We start from the raw sequence: 22,163 nt of genomic DNA, 5'->3' as shown, positions 1-22,163 counted from the left end.
AAAAGGAAAAGATAATCAAAATAACTGACAATTATATTAATGAATAGAAAACACACATATATAAATTGTTACATGTGAGATTATTTTTGAAATGAATCAGAAGTGAGATAGTTTGAATGTAGAGCTCAGTGAAAAGATGCATTAATTAAATATGAATACATGAAAATGCAATAAATACATAAGGATGCAATGAAGAAGCAGCTTACACTCATGCAATGAAGAAACTGCTTACACTTAATTAAGATGATCACCTGGCATGCAATGAAGAAAACAGCTTACACTGCATTTACATGACCACATAACGCAAGGAAGAACACGCTTACATACATGACATAATTGGTATTTTGACTAGAGAAAGAGAAATGGGTGGTTTAGTGGGTCGTTTAGGCACCCGTGATAATAATGCAAATGTCTTAGTTTGTTATTTTTAGGAGCAAAGCAGACCCGGACCAACTCTCCAGATCCAGCAGTTGGAAGAAAATTGTAGGTTAACGCCAATGGATATGTTAAGGCAAGTCTCTGGTTGAATTGTTCACAGAATCATGTGTCCATGAACCTGGAAAACAGGCCCTAGCTCCTGGCTGAAGATTAGGAGTGCTTATTTAAGGTGGGAAATTAAAATAGAGGGTTAGTAATTCGGGGAAAGAAAAAACTGACTGCTTAACTGGAGAATTGGGAAGGAGTTTGAAAGACTGCGAAGCCATAGATGCATAAATAACACACACAAACAGAAAATGCATTAACTCTAAAAAGACAAGCTCATGAAGTTTAATGCATAGAGACATTGAATAAACCTGGTTAAGAACATAAGCATATGCAATGAAGATCTGCTTGCTGCTTGTATGAGTGAGAGAATGGTGTGAATGGTTAATAAAATTGATGGAAAGATTTAAAAAGATGGAAAAAACACAAGAAAAGTATTAAAGCAGTTTTAAAAGGGTGACTTAGGAGCGCTGTTGCACTGATTGATAAAACAAGTGATTAGTATAGAAAGAAAATGAAAATAATTGAATAATGTGATAAGGTTTAAACATGTATTTATCTTGTGACTGAGTATGAAAATTAGTTGGAGAGCTAATGTGAGTGATGACAGAGGAGCTTGCTGTGTGTGTGTGATTGAGGCCTTGAGGAAAGGAAGCAATGTAGACAGTTGAGAGGTGTAAAGTTGATTAAGAGGTTTATAAATTAGTGTTGACACATTGTTATAATGTGTTTATATCTTAGGTTGAATGTGAGTTTGGTAAAGTGCTTAAAGGGGGATATTGTGTACGAAACGGTGTAGCTTTTTACGTTTTGGGTGTGTTCTATGGCTGAAATTTAAGATTGTTGAAGATTTTGGAGGTTGTTGTTTTATTTTTAAAGAGGGAGTTTTAATAAACATGGACATGTTTAAGGGGTTTTGTAACAGTGCACTTATAAAGAAAAAACCTGTCAGGTGATTTTGTTTTGTACTTTGATGAGCTAATACTCAGCTCTCTTTTTTTTCTCATTTTTGTTCTAAGCAGGCCTGCAAAAGACAACAATGAATAACGGCGCCGGCAATAGTCTCAGGAAAACAAAAAGTAAGGTGACCTTTTCCGAATTACAATGGGTCAGATTGTGGGTCCCTGTCTAAGAGGATTGCAGCGAGCCAATCCAGTCTAAAAGTATAAAGAACTATCTTCTTAAGAAACGAGTAAAAAGAAAATAAATGATTATATAAATACACTGAGTTTGCTGAAAGTGGAAAATCTGATTATTCGTGCGGAAGTCTACCAATATCCGATGTTAATGCGTGTGAGTGAATGTGTGGGTGAATGGACGGACCAGGCAGACCATAGGTTGGACCGACTGGACACTGACAAAAGACTGGACTAAGGTTGGACACATGACTGATAATTGTTATGTTTTAAGTTTTGTTTTATAACACAGGTTGGATCATAAGTGGAGAAAGTGAGTATAAAAGGTGATGTTCTGGTTAACACACAGGCTTTTGTTTATAGGACGTTTCAAGGATGCAGGCTGTGGATGGAGCCAAGAAGGGATTTTGACATGATGATTAATTTGATTTCATTCCTTAAACACAGGTTTGAAGGCCCGGAGCATCTATACCTAATATGATATGATTAACTCTTCTTTTAATTCCCTAACCTGAGTGAAGGATTTTGAGTTTGTAACACATGAGATGTGTCACAAAAAGGGGGGTCTTAATATATGTGATTAGCTACATGAAATGTGCTCTTTTAGGGTTACTAAGCAAATGTCTACGTGACCTTTACCTAACAACCTTTGTGATGATAAACTTGTTTACCGACTTGCTTTCTTGTAGAACATACAGACTTAGGAAAGGGGAACCTCAGCTCTGAGTTTTGAGAATAACTCTGTTAAGTTGACAGGAAACACGTCGGAACAGCCATATAGGGCAAATGTATTAGAGCTTGTAATTAAATGTGGGACTTGAAAAGAGGAAGCAAATTTGGTACAGGACGTGCTTGAGATGATCAGATGAGAGAAGGAGAAGGTCAGGAATAGTTTAAACTAAGATTGAGAAATAAATGGGGTAAAAGGGGGTGTAGCTTCAGGGCAGTTCACAGCCCGGCGTAAACGCAAGGTGCTGTCACACAGCTTAAGTTGATTTATTTTATGACAAAATAATAAGGAAATATTAAAAATATACAACACGTTGAGAAGATCTCTTTTGTTATATTTTAGTGTTTAACATGAAAGATGCCTCTCTGGAGCTTCTCTCCTGATGCTACCCCACCAAAAGACGCTTATCCATAGAGACCATGTCAGCTCCCAATCAGACAACAACAAACCAAGACTAGCAATAAACAATCTAAACATAAATAATAACAAATAAAGAACAATACAGAATAAAATTTGAACGGAGGAATAGAATAGTGAAATGTGGATTATTAAATATTAAGTATTTCTCTTCAAAAGTCTCTGTTAGCTGACGCCAAGCGGTCGCAGCAGATGGCTGCCCGTACCTGAGCATGGTTCTGCTGGAGGTTTCTTCCTGTTAAAAGGGAGTTTTTTCCTTCACACTGTTGCCAAAGTGCTGGCTCAATAGGGGGTCACAAGATTGGTGGGCTTTTCTCTGTATATATGAAGCACCTTGAGGCAATTTTTGTTGTGATTTGGCGCTATATAAATAAAATTAAATGGGAATGTATTGAAGTAAACTTAAATGTCATAAACTAGGAATTAGTTCATTTCTCAGGGGAGAAATGAAAAAACGGGGACTGGTGTTAGGAATAAAAGCTATATTTTTAATATGAACCTGCCCATTATCTTGTTTTATGTACTTTAATAATGAAGGCTGGCTTGTAGAGCAAGGCCACCTTTTACTCACAAACAAGTGCTCAGCCAGACTGAAAAAACAGGAAGCTTTAGTGCACAAGGCATATTAATAGATATAGACACAAAAAGAGGAACTCCCCATATAAACAACGTTCAAAACTGTGTGAAGTATAAAGTACCGAAATAACACTATATAAGTCACAGCTGATGATTCTAATGTTAGAGAGCTCTTGCAACTGGCGTCTGAGCTGTGCAGAGGTCGCTCTTAAGACAGGTACTTATGTAGGTTAACATAAGGTTGAGTCCAACAGAAGCAAGGCACCCTAAATGTGCACAGCATGCAGCAAGGGTGGCCAAAATAATATAGGAAACAGCATATGTAGGGAGAGAATACTCACTAAAAGTTCTGACTAACATAGTGTGGTGGCTTATGTGAACTTGCAGGCGTTCACTATGACATCATTAGCACAACAGAGACTGAGTAAAGTTTTAGATGCTCGAAATCTGACACTTACACATGAAGGAATCAATATGGCAGATGTAATGGGATTAGGAGGACCTAATTATTGTACTAAGAAAGCAGAACTTGAAGGGAAAGTCAGGGAAGATTTAAAAACAGGACCTGTTGGGATTGGGGATTTAGAGATTTTTATTGCTATCATATAATCTGCCTTATGATGACTGCATTAATAACATGTTGTATAGTATTATTTTAATAGTATTGAATATGTTTGTGATAACAGTGATGTCTCTATTTACAGGTTGAGTTAATTTCAGACACAAAGCATAACTGTGCTTGTTTAGAGTTCATGTTCCGTCCAAAAGGGTCTTAAGCTTCACTGGCGAGAGTGTCCAGGTGATACATGTTGAGGGAAGATGAGAACATAGCAGGTTAATTGCATGCACGCTTACAAACACACATGATTTAAATATAGGCCAGGCCGAAGGCCTGGACTTTATGTAGCTTTTAAATTTACAGCTCCTAACTGGCAGGAATGGCGTGGAGTGTAATAAATGAATGCAAAACATGCTTACAGACACAATCATGAAATGGATTTGTTTTACAGGGTAAAGGTGGAATACATGGTGCTTTGTTTCTGCTTAGCAACTACTGAGTCGGGTGAAACAAAATGTTGTAGATAATGGAAACTTGTCTAACTGGTATTAACAGTAACTTTTGCATGTTATGTATATGCTTGAGGCCAAAAGAGGCGTAAATCCTGATAGAAAACTTTGAAGTGTGCTTTTTAGCGGAGATTTAGGCTGACAGGGGGATGGTGTGTATTTTACTCTGTGTTTAATAAAGCTAAAAGTGTTGCTCACACACATAAAGAGTATTGAGATTAGGTAAAGTTAATATAGTGGATAGAGCCCAGAACATGATATTGTCAACCAACTTTGAATAATGACAGGAACCTTAGATGAACACAGTAGGTTAGTAAGGTGTAGCAGAGAGAGGCTGTTTGTTTTTTATCCCTTACAGGAGAAGATTTCCACTAGAGAGGGACCCAGAAAAGGAGCAGAGACCACTTAAGCATGAAGTGTTTTTAAGTGGGAGCTGGTGTTTTATTACTGGACCACCTAGAGGACATGAGGTGGTTTTCTGATTTGCTGAGTCAGAGGACGGCTAGAGAGGGTCAGAGCGAAGGAAGTGGACCTGGGAATGGTGGTTTCGGGGCCCATGATGCCATTAATGGATGTAGAGGTGACAGAGTGGGTCGAGGAGTGACCCAAGGAAATGGTGTGGTGATGTCTCTGGAGAGACATCAAGAGAGGGAATTGTAATATTTAAAGAAATTAGGTCACTGCTGAACTGTATATAACCAGCATCCTTAACATTACATTAATTATCATTTCATCAAAGTGTTTATTGAAGCTGCTGGCATTATGTTATAAGTTATATTATAGGGGTTATCATAATCAAATATTAACATGTTTATTACAGGTGCAGTTATAACTACTTTAAAATGATTGAGTTAATATATATATATATCATAACTCAGAGCCTGAGTATATTGTTACAGTAAAATAGTAGCTGAGCAAAGGCCTGAATGTATTCAGCTTCTTGTGGTATTTGAGTTTGCTTAGTTACAGGTGACGAAAGGATGTCCAGTCCATGGGGACCTCAAAGGCCTGAGATCTTCACCATATTTGGATGGATGGGGAACTTCTGTGTCTGCAGTTATCTCTTAAAATACATGGATGTTTTGTACATGCAAATTATGTGCTTGTAAACGCAAGAAGGGGCGTTACAATACCCTGATGTTATAAAAGCAATCTAGAGTGTATTTTGGGTAGAGATGTACAACTGTTTTGCAGTTTGCACCTCTCCACGCTGCGTGCATTCATTAAAATCAATTGTTTGACCGACCTCTTCTGGACCATCATTGTTTTACTCTCGTCCTCAATTTCGAACCCGTAACACTTCTCATGATAGTCTTTCTGGTTTAGCAATACTGTGCACCGACCCTTGTCAGCCGGAAGGATGATAATGTTGTTGTCATCACTAAGTGATGTGAGTGCCTTCCTCTCCTCCATGGTGATGTTAGATGCTGGGGGCTTTGCATTGCTGAGACAGGCTGAAACTTTCGTCCGTAGTTGCTCTGCTTCCACTTCTCCAATATTGTTGTTACGAATTGCTGTTTCTGTGGCTGTGATTAGTTCCACTAGCGGGATTTGTCTCGGTGTGACAGCAAAATTCAACCCTTTAGTGGGTTTTGGTCAGTGGTTGTTGATCAATGGTCATGAGAATTTGCATAATTAAGATTAAGGAACTGACCTCCCAGCCCATTGTTCCTTCAGTGGGCTGGTTTCAGTCATTATGCAAATGTACTGTTTATAAGACTGGGGAAACCTGCAGTCAGCTCAGGCTGAAGAAGTCACTTGGATGAGTGACGAAATATTTCTCCCACAAAACGCTACGTTCAGATGAACAGAATCAACTTTTGGAGATTTACTTACCTGGATGATTGAGCATGCATCAAGAAGATTTTATAAATGGTTCAGCACAGACACACAGTTTCTCATCCAGGATTAAAGGAGCCAGACTTTGCTCAGACAGGTAGGATTTAATTTTACACTGACCATGGGTCAGTATTAGTGTCATGCAGTTCAAGTGACACACAGGAATCAGCAGATAATTTATTATAGATGCATTAAAGCTTGTTGGGGTATTTACTGTGAATCTCTGGCTGCGATTAATCATTTTACTGGTAACTTGATTAACTAGCAACTTAATAAGTCATGACAGAAGATAGTATTTCAGTCCTGACATTGTTGAAATATTAACTACTTTACTACTATATACGATAACCTTTACATAGTAACAGTAAAACATTTAAAAACATCTACAAATGCCATGGGAATGAAGCACTGTTGGCCAAGATGTGTTTTACAAGGACCAGAAGAACACAGTTGTGATAATTGTGTCAATCACAGCTAACAGCAAGAAAGCAGAAACACAGCGAAATCGTGGAGTACCAGGGGCTGAAGGACCAACTGGAGGAGATTATGAAGGTAAAGTCCAAAGTGGTCTCAATGGTAATAGGAGCATGAGGAGCTGCCACCCCAAACCGGGAAGAGTGGCTTCAGCAGATTCCAGGCACAACATCAGAGGTTTCTGTACAGAAGAGTGCAGTCCTAGGAACAGCAATGGAAACACCGCATAGAACCATATACATACGCAATATACATGAGGTATTAAAGTTGTTATTTCTATTTTACTGTAAAATACACTGAAGGAAATGACTTCTTGAAAATACGGCATGATTTGTTAAATATTACCTGTAAAAATTCAAATTATTAGCATTTCTTCAAGAAGTGGAGCTGATAATCTGATTACAGACAAGTAAAACTATCCAAAATCAAGGCAAAAGGCCAAAACCTGAGCTTTTGACTTATAGGATGTTGAATTTATTATTTAAATCTTGGGCATCCACCACTGTAACAGTATACAAGTGATAGAAAATAAATACAAGTAAAATTGGTTCCTTTTAAGCTTGATTATTTACACTATAACTACTGATCCACCATTTTTTACGTAATCATTTAAAATGTAAAAAAAAAACAGAAAAAAGAAAAGCTACCGAAAACTTGCAACATAAGATAATGAAATGACTGCAGATATTTGCACCTCACTTATCTTGTACTGTGAACTTGACAAGAAGTAGGCAGAGAACAATTCAAAATGTTGCTGAGATGAAGAGCTATAAGGGCGTCCTCTGGTTGACATGTCCTGAACTGCTAAGCAACTTCAAGAACTCCCCCAAAATTATCTAGTTTCATCTTGAAGGTGACACAGGAACAAGTACAGTACTTATTTTTCATTAAAGAATATGTGATAGTCCATCCGTCCATCTTGTTCTGCTTATCCGAGGCCAGGTCCCCGGGGGGCAGCAGCCTAAGCAGACAAGCCCAGACCTCCCTCTCCCCAGCCACCTCCTCCAGCTTGTCCGGGGAAACACCAAGGTGTTCTCAGGCCAGCCAAGAGATATAATCTCTCCAGTGTGTCCTGGCTCTGCCCCGGGGCCTCCTCCCGGTGGGACATGCCCGGAACACGTCACCCAGGAGGCGCCCAGGTGGCATCCTTGTCAGATGCCCAAACCACCTCAACTGGCTCCACTATGTATGATAGTGTTTCATTTCATTTTGTTGAATTCCATTTATCCTTTCTGGGTGTGGCTAAAAAAGATTAAAGCCTGCCACAAGTTTTGACTGTTGAGCCACACTCAGTAAAGTGACATCAAAGAAACAGGAATAACCAAGTCTGCAGTAAGTTCAACCACTACAGGGAAGCAACAATCATAAATTAAGGTTAACTCTTCAAAGCCAGAATGCAATTCAATCAGACAACTCAAACACTGGTTGCATATGGATATCTTAAAGAAAGCAACAAGAGACAGGCTGCAACAATAAATGAATAAGAAAGTAACTTTTTCATGCTGATAGAAAGCATACAAGAAGGCAAGAGACAAAGAGGAAGGAAATCTGTTTTTAGTTTCAAAGCTGTACAAAGTGTGAAACCAGTTCCTTCTTAAAAGAAAAGAAAAAACAAAGTCATTTTGTCCCCCTCACCCTTCAGTCTGCAGAGAAAGAGTGTTTAGTTTGACCAATGCATTACTTGTTGTCTTTTGTTTCAAAGTTTTACTGTCAGCTTTACACAAAAAGCGGGATGTAAAAGGAAACGTTCATGGAAATGGGAAATACAATTCAATCTGAGAGCTCGAACACTTATTAAGGATATTTTAAATAACGTGTTCCCGATATCACATTGTTTAATATTTTGAAAAAGAAAAGATAAAAATGGCAGCAGATTAAAGTCTGCATCACTCCAGCTGTGTGTTTACATTGTAAACTGTTATACTCAAACATGCTCAGCAGTTTAACACCTCCACAACTTTCTGATGAACAACTTCAATATATTTAATAAACTGAATATTTAACACATTCAAATCACAACTGCATGCAGCAAGTAAATAAAACAAAAGAATCATTAGATAGGAAATCAATTAATGTAAATTAAAATATCACTCATGCTAACACAAAGCATTTAAGAATGCAAAAGATTTAAAGGAAGAGGAAGCAAGTTTAGTTTTAGTTTCAAAGATGCATGATGTGTGAAACCAAAGAATATGAACCAGAAGTCCCCCCTCACCCTTCGCTCTGACAAAGAGTACTGCTTAGTTTGACCGATGACTTACTTTGTCTTTATGGTTCAAGCTTTTACTGTCAGCTTTACGCTCAAAGTCTGGACTAAAACAACAATGGAGTTGAGAGATGCTGGTCGTCTGTTGATGGGTCTCATCTTTTACATTTCAGGTATCTGAGATTATTTGTGAGTCCTTATGTAAAAATAGTTAGTTAATATTAACTTAAGTCAAAAAGTTTAAAAAAGTTGAGAAATTTTTTAACAGATGAGAAATTTTAGATTAGATTAGTTCCTAATGTAAAGTACTTAAAATTATTAAGTGATTAATAATAAAGACATATTAATAAGATAAAAACATTTATTAAATCCCTTCTGTTGAAGGTGTTAATGGAGGAGAAACCAGGATCTGTGCTTTCAAAGGTTCATCAGTGGATCTGCACTGCTCACATCAACATCTGACTTCAAGCAGAAAATGGTTCAGTATAGGCTGGGATGGAAATTATGTTCAGAGTGAGCTCTCTGTGGATGGACAACGTGTAACGTACAACATGTCTGAAGAGAAAAACCCAACTTTAACCATCAATGATCTAAGAGAGAGTGATGCAAAGGCTTACTGCTGTATGAAGACTACAGACAGTCCACAACTCTGTTGGCTCAATAGAATTACTCTTCAAGTTGTTGCAGGTACAGTGACTTTTACTCATTTATTACTTTCCAAATGACATAATTATATAAGTTGTTATCCATCATCCTCTCAGAGCTGCAGGTAAAGGTGATTCCTGCCACAGAGGGACAGACAGTAACACTGATGTGCAATAGCAGCTGTCCTCTGATTGGAAAGCCTGCAGCCTACATCTGGTACAAGAACAGAGAGTTTCTCTATGAGGACTGGTCTCCCTGGTACCAAGAGCTGCTCAGCAGTGAGGAAGCAGTCACATACTCCTGTGCTGTCAAAGGCTACGAGGATCTCAGAGCCCCTGAAGTCTCTGTGGGTGAGTCATGATGTTTATTGTTGCTACAAACTCTTCAGCAAACCCTTTAAAAAGAATCTATGTACAAATATTTAACCTCAAGTCTTTTTGTTCAGATTCCATCACACAGACCTGCTTCAGTGTGACTTATGCTTATGGAAACATTTGTTCTTATAAACAGACATCAGTCGATGAACCGTGCTCCATCACATACCCCAGACGTGAAGTTTATATCATATTTGTTTAAACAATACATGTATATGACTCAAATAAGATGTATGATTATATCACATATAGTAACAAGAAATGTATTTATCCTTTTTGAACAGAGGTTCATGTTCAAAGAGCTTCTTCCATCTCCGGGTTTGTCACACTGACCTGTAACACCAGCTGTAACCTGACTGATGATCAAACTGTCTTCATGTGGTATCACAACAAACAAAACTATCATGAGAATCAACATTATTCAACTCAAAAATCTTCAAATGACACATTCTCTTGTACAGTTAAAGGTCACAAACATCTTCAATCTAAGGAAGTTTGTAAGTGTTAAATATATTTTGTCAACTAATAATGATAACTCAAGTGCTGAAATACAGACCAGTCAAACAGCTTTAAATCTTCCATCTATTTTTCAGGTGTTCAGGATAAAAACTGCTGGAGAGTGAATTATGTCAGCAGGAGAATCTGTGCTCTGGAAGGATCTTCAGTGAACATCACAAGTGAATACTCACATCCTGATAACATGAAGCCAGAGTTTAAATGTTGGAGTAAAAAATGGAGAAAAGATAAAGTGGAAGTTGAAGAGCTGATTGAGGCTGCAGGTCGTGTGGAGTATCAGGACAACATGAAGAACCAACACATCCTGACCATCAACAACCTGAAGAAGAATGACTCAGGAGGATACACATTCAGATTCAAGAAAGATCATACAAGATGGACACAGTCTGATCTGCCTGGAGTCTTTTTGATTGTCACGGGTAAATCTAAACTCCTCACTCAGCAGACTTTACTCATTAATGTCTGAACAGGAGCAGAGGTGGAAGAAATATTCAGATCCTTTTTTGTTCTATAACAATGTTAAAATATTCCCTTACAATAGAAGGTTTAGATTTAATTAAAATCATGTGCATTTTATGAAACATAACTACAGTTAAAATACCAAAAGTAAAAGTTGGCTTCTATTTTAGATAATTATATTAGTTTAAATATTATATATAGTCGGGTCCACAGATGTTCAGACAAACTACCCTTCACCACAGTTTCGACAGGTGGCATACCTGCTGCTTCAGAGTTATATCTATTTATTGAATTACTTTTTTGATACTACAGCTTCTGTTTATTACACGCACACACACAAAAGAAAATAATACTCTCTTTCATGATTATTTTTGCTCTCAATTGCTGTTAAATATAAAAAAAACCCACCTCTGCTTCAAGAAGAAAATAAAACAGTTTTCATCTCTGACTCACAGCAGTATAAAGTTAAGGAAAGTTTCTTCATGGTTCAGAGGTCACTCAGCAGAGGATGGTTTAAAGATGTGCATGAAATCGAGTGTTACAATTCACCAATAAAAATTTGATAAATGTTAACTTTTTTTAAAGAAGGAAAAGACATTTAGTATTTTCATTTAAATAGTTTTTAAGGTTAATTGGATAATCCAAATTGCCACTAGGTGTGAATGTGCGAGTGAATGTGAGTGTGAATGGTTGTCTGTTTCTGTGTGTTAGCCCTGCGACAGACTGGCCGTCCAGGGTGTACCCTGCCTCTCGCCCTATGACAGCTGGGATAGGCTCCAGCGCCCCCCGCGACCCTGAAAAGGATATGCAGAAGTGAATGGATGGATGGATGGATAGTTTTTAATTGTTAACAATAAAAGCTAAAACTACACCCCCTTCTGCCTTTGATTGACAGTGTGTAGAACTTACCTGATGACACAAACTCTTATCCATCCATCCACCTCCGCCCCAGCCATCTCTTCCAGCTTGTCCAGGGGAACACCAAGGCGTTTCCAGGCCAGCTGAGAGATGTAATCTCTCCAGTGTGTCCAGGGTCCGCCCCAGGGCCTCCTCCCGGTGGGACAACTGGCTCCTTTCAATGTAGAGGAGCAGCGGCTGTACTCTGAGGCCCTCCCGGATGACTGAACCTCTCACCCTGTCTCTAAGGGAGAGGCCAGCCACCCTTCAGAGGAAGCTCATTTCTACCGCTTGTAACCACGATCTCGTTCTTTTGGTCACTACCCACAGCTCCTAAGTGAGGGTAGGGACGTAGATTGAATAGTAAATTGAGAGCTTCGCTCAGCTCTCTCAGCTCTCTCTTTACCACAACAGACTGGTGCAGCGTCTGCATCACTGCAGCCACAGCACCAATCCGTCTGTTGATCTCCCGCTCCCTTCTCCCGTCACTCGTTAACAAGATCCTGAGAGCCAGGTGGCGGCCAGGAGCCTCCTACAAAATTAAAAAATCAACCAAACACATCCAGCGTTTGAGTCCTGTGAGTAAAAAACAAAGCTGACTGAGACAAAAACAGCTAAAAACTTGTGATTATTACATTAACTACATCATCCTTTTCTCTATATGTTTTACTTTATAAAGTGAATTATTGAGAGCAACAAGAATGCAAACAGAGGGATATTTTTGTTGAAGCACACTGTTTATTACGATCAAAGCCAGCAGCTGTCTTTAACAGTCTCAATATTTTTTCTTCCCATGTTTGTGTGGGGATTTATCCAAAACATGTGTTATTCACCATCATTGACAGTCTGGTTTAATAAGTATTTTTGTTTGGAATAGTGCTTGTCTGCATCATTGTTTCACAGAACAGCATTATCAATTTGTGGCAATACTCAAATTGGCCAGCAGATGTCACTGTGGAGATGGGTCTCAGATTGTTTCGCAGCCAAATTCTTCCATTGGTTCATTGTTTCACGAAGCCTTGCTTTGCCCATCTCTACTGATTGAACCAAATTAGAAGCAGAGCACAGCTTGAGTAAACTAACTGAAACACAGACACTGACTAGCTAACAGGAAATACACAACTGGGCAAAGCAATGCACAGGCCAAATAAGTCAGCCCAACGACAAGGGAAGCAAAACTGAACACAACACACAGGACAAGAAACTATCAAAATAAAACAGGAGACTAACACTGACTGAAACACAAACTAAACAGGGCAAACTAAACACAAAGTTAAAACTGACTTAACATGGAAAACATAAAAGAAACACAGACTAGGCAAAGAGTACATAGGAGGGCAGGAAAAACTTGAGAATATCTAACAAAGAAATCTTGAATACAACACAAGATTGACAACCAAGCATAAGCAAAGGTAATGTTAAAACTAAAACTAGAACGAAGTCAGACAGAATTTTTTTTTTAAAAAAGGCAACTGAGTCCAAAACAGAAAACACTGGGTATAAAACCAAGGATCATGACATAAAGACCCAAAGCACAATGCAAGTTTCAGTTGCTGAAGACAAAAGTCAAGGTGGAGACCCACAAAAAAGAAGCAACTGGACAGGCAGTATGAAATGGTAGGATAAAGTAAATAATAACTCAGGCTGTCATACACTGTACATGGTGTGGAGTTAAAAAAAAAAGAAGCAACTATTCCCTCGTAAATGTCATAAAAGTACAGAACTTAAGTCAATGTTAGATTTTATCAGTGCATGGGGGATTAAAGAGTCTGCTTTTTGGCTTAACTCACTCAGATTCAGTCTCTAGCACATGTTGCAGTTCTGTAATGTTTCATCTTAACATATAACATCTGTCATTATTAATGTTTCTCTTTCAGAGTTGAGAGTGAAGATGAGTCCTTCTGCAGTGGTGACAGAGGGTCAGAGAGTCACACTGACCTGCAGTACCAGCTGTCCTCTGACTGACAACACAAACTACATTTGGTACTTGAACAGTCGACCTCTGACCCCGAGAGAGAACCAGAACAAACATCTGATCCTAGACCCAGTCAGCAGGGAGAATGCAGGAAGCTACTCCTGTGCTGTGAAAACCAACAAAGATATCAGCTCTGCTCCAAAGACTCTCACTGTCCAAAGTATCACAGGAACATGCACACGAGGAGTTTCTGTAATAATTCTGATTTTAATGCTTCTCTTTTTCTTCTTTTTGATTAGGTAAGCAACAGTGTGTTTGATGCAAAGCAAAACATTTAATCTCTGGCATGAACTCACTTATTTTTTCTGTTTATTACTCTTAATAATCAGAAAAAAGTGGACTACGAGTCAGTCTCCCACAAACGAAACATCAAACAAAGTAGTGGAGGTAAAGATTACTGAAGAGATGGAAAACACATATTCATACTTAATGATCTGTCTTACAGAGTCAAAGGAGTCAAATCTTTAAGTGTATTATGATGTATCGCTTTTTGTTCTCAGCTAAATCCTGATCCTGCGTGTGAAGACGTCTTAGCTCAACCACAGGTGGAGGATGAAGTCCACTACAGCAAAGTCTACATCTTCAAAAACCACACAGATCCTCTTTTTTCCACCATAGAGCCACTTCAGCCCAGAGAAGAGCAGCATGCTGATTACGCTGCTGTGATGTTTAGACATGAAACGAGCTCTGATGGAGAATCTGTTGTCATTTCAACAGAAACAGACGACACTTAAAGACCTGCAGAAGTACACTGTGGTGAACAAGCCATTTAACACACCTCTGCACCTCTCATTTAAATTTTTGTGCGTCGTACTTGAATCTATATTTCACATTATTTATACCTTTTTTCTGTATTCAACACAACTAGATTAGCCAGTTTGATTGGCTTCACATGTTACTCGTGTTAATGTAATAATTCGTGGTCATGTAAAAAAAAAAAAAAACAATCATAGTAAAAGTTAATCTGCCTTTTGTCTCCCTCTTCTGACATTGAGAGCAATTACACACAATGAAAGGGTGTTCAACAATATAACTCCAAGAAAGAAGGGATACAACAGCTGTAATGTTTGCTGTGGGGATGCCCCTCGTGTGTATAGATGTGCTGTTATAGCAGAGGACACTGACATGTTTGCGAATCTCACTGCATTATAGCCTGTGATATCGTCACAATGCAAAATTGCAGAATTCATTCCAAGCTGTATATTAAACACATTTGTATAGTTTTACATTTGTTGATTTTAGATAGTCTAGTTTTGATGTGAAGCGTTTCTACTATTTTAGATGTTTGAGTTCGTTCCTAGACAATTTTATAATATTTTTCCAGACGGCATATTCCATCCATCCATTTTAGTTTCGAGGAGGGGCTGGAGTCTATCCAAGCTGTCAGACAGCGTATTACCACCTAGCACTGCCCTTTGCCACTGGTATATATACAGTAAGGTCCATAAATATTTGGACAGGGAAACATTTTTTATAAGCTGGGCTCTGAGGATTACCACAATGAATTTTCCAGCTTTAATACAGTGGGTTGAACACCACTGTGGACGTCTTCACACACAGTATGAAAAACATATGTATGTAAAACACGGCGGAGGCAGTGTGATGGCTTGGACATACATCGCTGCCATTAGCACTGGGACACTAATTTTTATTGATCGTGTGACACAGGATGGAAGCAGTTGAATGAATTCTGAGGTGTTCAGTGACATACTGTCTGCTCAAATCCAGAAAAACTGCAGTCAAATTGATTGGGCGGCGTTTCATAATACAGATGGACAATGACGCAAAACATAATGCCAAAGAAACCCAGCAGTTTATTAAAGCGAAGAAGTGGAATATTCTTTAATGGCCAAGTCAGACAACTGATTTTGAACCAAATGAGCATCCATTTCACTTGTTGAAGACTAAACTTCAGACAGAAAGGCCCACAAACAAACATCAACTGAAAGCCACTGCAGTAAAGATCTAGCATTGAAAAGGAGGAAACCCAGCATCCTGTGATGTCCATGAGTTCAAGATTTCAGGCTGTCATTGCCAGCAAAGAGTTTTTAACCAATTATTAGAAATGGACATTTTATTTTCAGTTATTTAATTTCTGCAAAATATCATTTAAATCATTGAATGTTTGATCCACTGGAAGACGTCTGCTATGTTTTAAAGATGATGTGATATACTTTGGATCATGAGCTGTTCCACGCCTTCTACATACTTTTTTCGTGCCATCATTCTGGTAGAGGTTGACTTGACCTTGGTTTCATCTGTCCAAAGACTGTTTTTCCAGAACTGTGCTGGTTTTTTTTTTTTTTTTTTTTTTAGCAACTTTTTGTGAAGGGGAAGGCTGGCCAGCACAGCTGAGGTCCATCAAGCTAACCACGGCATCCTTACTCAGTAGCTGCTGGAGCCCAGAAGAGAACAAAATAAAAAACGATTTTGCTTAAAAAAAAACAAAAACAAAAAAACACTGCAGACCTCCTCAGATCCTTGTGTTTTGAAGCCGATATGATAACCTTATCCCACCAACGCTGTGGAGGTCCAGCTTTTCAGATCCAATTAAATTCAAATCACTCATAATGATTCTCTGGAAAAGAGTATAATTCTTAGAACAGAGTTTATTAAAAATTGTCATATGAACAGCAGAACAGTACATTTAAAAGCAGAAATGACACATAGAAAGCAAGCAGACGAAAAAGTGAGGCAACCGCGCGGTGTAGAGCCTTAAAGCACGAACAGAAAATACAGACAAAGACAGACAGGAAAAAAGCAGCAAAAATAAGAGAGAGAGAGACCCAATGCATATCGGATGTATCTTATACAGGGACAGTGATCCCTCGTTGGGTATCCTTTCATCCTTTGTTTTTTCTTTTCATCTTCCACTCATGATATACATGACCCTACACCATAACTTCTTGCAAACCAGTCTCTCATCCATCATTGCACTGGGTCCCTTTGACAGTTTCATGGCCAAAGTGAGTCTGAAAGTCTGCAGAAAAGCAGTTAATCAGTTAATCCATTCAACAATTTTGTTGGGCCTGCATCCCAGACATAAACTGCTATCCATGCTGAGTGAGGGTTTACTTGTTCACCTTCTGGTGTTTGAGGTGAGGACCAGAATCCCAGCTACACGCCCTGCAAAGGCCAGGTTTATTTGCTAATAGAGATATTGAAAGGGCTGTACACTTCGGCTTTACTGTCATTTAAAGAGCTGTATGCTCTGGTGTCATGGCCCCAGAAAGGGCTGCAGGCCTTTGCTTTACAGCCATCCAAACAGCTACATGCTTTTGTTGTACAGCTGTTTAAAGGGCTGCACACACTGTGAAGCAGTCCAGTTAAACACAGCTGCTGCACAGTCAAAGGCAGCTGCATGCCGAGAAGGGTCCTATGCGCATACTTTAGCAGTGCCAAGCTAAATTAACCCTTTGTTGGACTACTCACAGTTGGCCATAACACTATCAAAAGTTTCTTACTGATCCTCGTTGTTACATTTTTAAACAGTACTAATCAACATGTGTTCATACAACAAGTGGCACAAATTGTTCCTTAATACAATGGTAGATATATTTAACCTAAATATATGGGTCCTGTGATTTGAATATGCAGGTTAACTGCTTAACACAGTGACTCCACTAAATAAACACTTCATTATGAGTATGCATAGTCTATATGAGTATATATGATTACACAGAATTTATAAAAGTAACTATGATTACATGTCTAGTGTATAAAGGTATATGTATGTCATAATAAAATCCACAGAAACCTGAACATGTAAAAACACTTTGAGTCATTTGTTCAAAATGGCCTGTATTTGTATAGTGCTTTACTTAGTCCCTAAGGAGCCCAAAGTGCTTTACACTACATTCAGTCATCCACCCATTCACACACAGGTGATGGCAAGCTACATTGTAGCCACAGCTGCCCTGGGGTGCACTGACAGAGGCGAGGCTGCCGGACACTGGCGCCACCAGTAGGCAACGGGTGAAGTGTCTTGCCCAAGGACACAACGACCGAGACTATCCGAGCCGGGGCTCGAACCGGCAACCTTCCGATTACAAGACGAACTGCCAACTCTTGAGCCACGATCGCCCAAAGGTATTGTTCAAATACCTTTGGTCCATTTAATAAGAAGGTGTCACATGTTAGGGAGCTGAAACTCCTTATCCAATTTGAATGTGGACACCCGCACATGACAGCTGAGACCATACACATTTTGTCCATGTCCATTATAAAACTATAATTGGAAAATGTTTCAATAAACGGACAAATGTCTTTTTGTAAACTGTATTGAAAATTTGGATTTACAAAGTATGACAATTACAAGTAGAGGTGTCAGTATGACAGTACACAGCATATTAACGTGTAATGATGTAGCCAAAACAGAAAATTATATGTAGTGTTAACATGCCGCTCCATTTGCAACAAGCACATATGCACTACACACATGTGCACTGCTGTGATCACAATCAGTTTCTAGAAAAGAAAACTGTGGTCTTTTTGCATGCTAACCTAAAGATAATATTAAGAAACAGTGCAAAATATTATGGGAAACACAACCTGCACTAACCAAATATCACAGCCCATGATCTCAGCAGCATAATGCTGCTGAGATCATGGGCTGTGATAATGGCAACCTACGTTGGGTAGACCACAAACTGCTGAAGAGTAGAACAAGCTAGATGGATGCTTAATAATGGTGATGTTTTCAAAATGGCCACCACTCTCATTATTGTTATTATTATTATTATGATTTATAATACTATCATCATTATTGTTATTCTTATTTTAACATGCTGTAATCATACCTTATAATAATGTTTGTATAAGCATTTTGACATGAGTCATGAGTTAGGACTGAATGTTTCATTATATCACATCACTCCATCAGGTGTGAGCAGGACATACATACAGCATGTCTGTATGTATGTCATACACACACACACACACACACACACACACACACACACACACACACACACACACACACACACACACACACAAGAATAGTATATATAGGGGAATAGTATTGGGAAATTAAAGTTACCTGAACATCTAAAATATTCAGGGTAAGACAACTAAACCACATTGCACTTCCTGCAGATTACAAAAGAACCACAGAGGAAGGACGTTTATGTTTAGTTTCAAAGGTGCTTTGTGTGCCAAACCACTGAACATAGAACAGTCATGTCAGCCTTTCTGTTTTTCAGTCAATTTTGAGATGTGAGTAAATCGTGTCTACTTTTATATTTACTGTCAACTTTATGCTTCCACGCTGATCTCCCACCAACATGTTGCTGACAGATTTTCGACATGTGTTCCTCTGTTTTATCTTCTACATTTCAGGTAGGAGTAATCATTTATACATCCTCAGTGTTAGGAAGGTTACTTTTAAAATGTATTCCACTACGGATTACAGAATACATGCCTCAAAATGTATTTTATAACGTATTCCGTTACGTTACTCTCATTGAGTAAGGCATTTCAAATACTTTGGATGACTTAATATATTATCATGCTTTTTTACAACTACATGAATGTACTATTGCTGTGTGATTTATTATTATTACTGAAGGTTATTCGCCACACCAATACCAACTAGATTTTTAAATCTTAATCTAAATGAGTAACAGTAGGGTGGACATTAGGTAACGCTGCACTTTTTGCAGCGATCTGGTATAGAAAACTATTCCGTGCGTATATAAAACAGGTCCACTGCTCCGAACTGTAGTAAAGGGACCTCTGGCTAATATGTCGGGTTCCGTGTCGGGCTCGTAGCCAAAAACTAGCTTTACTTTGTTGTCTGGGTCAACTTTGCTAGCGAGAGACAGAGAGAGGCGTTTAAAGGCTGCTCCAACGGAACTTATTGTTTCGGAGGAAAACACGAACACGGTGTACCGTCGAGTCTTAATAGCTTACTTACAACTGGGCTCGCCAGGCACTCTTTCTGGCTGCAGTGGTTATTATTATATTTACATGCTTCCAGCTCCCGTTTCTACGGAGCCCCGCAAGGGACATGGGAGAAAAAAAATTTACGATGAACTTTTGCGAGATCTCGCAAAACTAACTCGGTGTCTCACAAAACTTTTGCGAGATCTCGCAAAAGTTTTAGCCGCATTTGGAGGCCGCCAGCTCGAAGCCGACCGGGAGGTCGAGGCACGATGTGCCGGGAGAGCGGTGTTCCCCCTGGCTGTAGTAGGTCTCTAGCTTCGAGATGGTGGGTGTCAGACATCTCCGAAAACGTCGGAGCACTTTTGCAAATATGTGATGTCTTGTAAACAGAGCAGATATTTGACGTTTACACAGCTACATTCATGCCTCAAAATATCTTAAAAGTTTATTTTGTGACCCAGAAAGAGTAATATTACAACCAAGTAGCTGCCGCCATTGTTGGAATTCAACTTTTGCGAGATCTCGCAAAAGTTTTGCGAGATCCCGAGTTAGTTTTGCGAGATCTCGCAAAACTTCATCTTAATTTTTTTTTTCTCCCATGTCACTTGCGGGGCTCCGTACATTTCTGCTCGGTGACAACTCCACTCTCCTTTTTCTCCCTCCCTCGCGCTCACAGACACTTAACGGGTATGGCAGTCCATTCTCCCTGCAGCACGGACTACACTGCCCATGAGGCTACATTCTTTAGGGATATGCCTGTAACACTCTGCCTTTTGCCTTCATATTAAATTATTTTTAAAAATATTTCTTCACGTCATTATGAGACGCGAGATTGAGACACAGGCATTTGAGACTCTTAATGCGTGTTTTGTTTGGGTTTCCACCAGAGTGGAATTATCAAAAATAGGGCATAGCTGAACACATCAAACAGGAAAAGATCGCCGTGTAATCCCTTTATTTCAACAAAGTAACTGTATTCTGAATACCACCTTTTTAAACGGTAACTGTAACGGGATACAGTTATACGTTACTCCCCAACACTGTACATCCTTATAAAAAGATACCTAAGAATTATTTACTTATTTACATTCTAAGGGTAGAAAAACACAGGTAAATGTGATAAGACAATAATTTTAATTTTAATTTTTATTAGTTTGCTAATAAAAATTTATATTAAAGGTGTTAATGGTGGAGAAATCAGGATCTGTGCTTTCAAAGGTTCATCGGTGGCTCTGCACTGCTCACATCAACATCTGACTTCAAGCATAAAATGGTTCACTATAGACTGGGATGGTTACAAATATGTTCAGAGTGAGCTCTCTGTGGATGGACAACATGTAATGTACAACATGTCTGAGGAGAAAAACCCAACTTTAACCATCAATGATCTAAGAGAGAGTGATGCAAAGGCTTACTGCTGTATGAAGACTACAGACAGTCCAGGACGCTGTTGGCTAAACAGAATTACTCTCCAAGTTGTTGCAGGTACAGTGACTTTTAATCATTGATTACTTTCCAAATGACATCATTGTAAACGTTGTTATCCATCATCCTCTCAGAGCTGCAGGTAAAGGTGATTCCTGCCACAGAGGGACAGACAGTAACACTGATGTGCAGCAGCAGCTGTCCTCTGACTGAAAAGCCTGCAGCCTACATCTGGTACAAGAACAGAGAGTTTCTCTATGAGGACTGGTCTCCCTGGTACCAAGAGCTGCTCAGCAGTGAGGAAGCAGTCACATACTCCTGTGCTGTCAAAGGCTACGAGGATCTCAGAGCCCCTGAAGTCTCTGTGGGTGAGTCATGATGAGTATTGTTGCTACAAACTCTTCAGCTAAACCCTGTAAAAATGATCTCAGTACAAATATTTAACCTCGTGTCTTTTTTGTCCAGATTCCATCACACAGACATGCTTCAGTGTGACTTATGCTTATGAAAACATTTGTTCTTATAAACAGACATCAGTGGATAGGCCGTGCTCCATCACATACCCCAGACGTGAAGTTTATATCATATTCATTTAACTAAATAATATAGTTGTATGATTATATCAAATATAGTGACAAGAAGTGTATTTATCGTTTTTCAACAGAGCTTCATGTTCAAAGAACTTCCACTTCGGGGTTTGTCACACTGACCTGCAGCACTAGCTGTAAATTGACTGACAATCAAACTGCCTACGTGTTGTATCACAACAAAAGAAACTATCATGACAATCAACATTATTCCACTAATAACTCTTCAAGAGACGCATTCTCTTGTGCAGTTAAAGACCACAAACATCTTCAGTCTAAGGAAATTTGTAAGTGTCAAATCTAATTTGCCAGCTAATAATGAAATACAGACCAATCAAACAACTTTAAATCTTCCATCTATATTTCAGGTGTTCAGGATAAAAACTGCTGGAGAGTGAATTATGTCAGCAGGAGAATCTGTGCTCTGGAAGGATCTTCAGTGAACATCACAAGTGAATACTCACATCCTGATA

General features: G+C 38.9%; 1 protein-coding gene across 1 annotated transcript; it reads left to right on the top strand.

The window, feature by feature from the left end:
* The first annotated feature begins 9,740 nt into the window (after nt 1-9,740).
* Nucleotides 9,741-14,666, top strand: LOC134629673 (uncharacterized). Its single transcript, XM_063477198.1, has 7 exons — nt 9,741-9,924; nt 10,020-10,124; nt 10,233-10,445; nt 10,542-10,883; nt 13,698-14,034; nt 14,125-14,182; nt 14,296-14,666. Exons 1-7 carry the CDS (start codon nt 9,741-9,743, stop codon nt 14,527-14,529), a joined length of 1,473 nt encoding a protein of 490 aa, XP_063333268.1. The 3' UTR covers nt 14,530-14,666.
* The last annotated feature ends 7,497 nt before the right edge of the window (nt 14,667-22,163 follow it).

Source organism: Pelmatolapia mariae, linkage group LG6 (genome assembly GCF_036321145.2).
Source record: "Pelmatolapia mariae isolate MD_Pm_ZW linkage group LG6, Pm_UMD_F_2, whole genome shotgun sequence".
Lineage (NCBI taxonomy): Eukaryota > Metazoa > Chordata > Actinopteri > Cichliformes > Cichlidae > Pelmatolapia > Pelmatolapia mariae.
The sequence above is the reverse complement of the archived record's forward strand: the minus strand, read 5'-3'. Positions and strand labels throughout refer to the sequence as shown.

Coding starts and splice junctions, on each gene's coding strand:
- LOC134629673 (XM_063477198.1), top strand. CDS start 9,741: ATGTGCAATAGCAGCTGTCCTCTGATTGGAAAGCCTGCAGCCTACATC. Junction 10,446..10,541: donor TCTTCAATCTAAGGAAGTTT/GTAAGTGTTAAA, acceptor TCTATTTTTCAG/GTGTTCAGGATAAAAACTGC. Junction 10,884..13,697: donor AGTCTTTTTGATTGTCACGG/GTAAATCTAAAC, acceptor TTTCTCTTTCAG/AGTTGAGAGTGAAGATGAGT.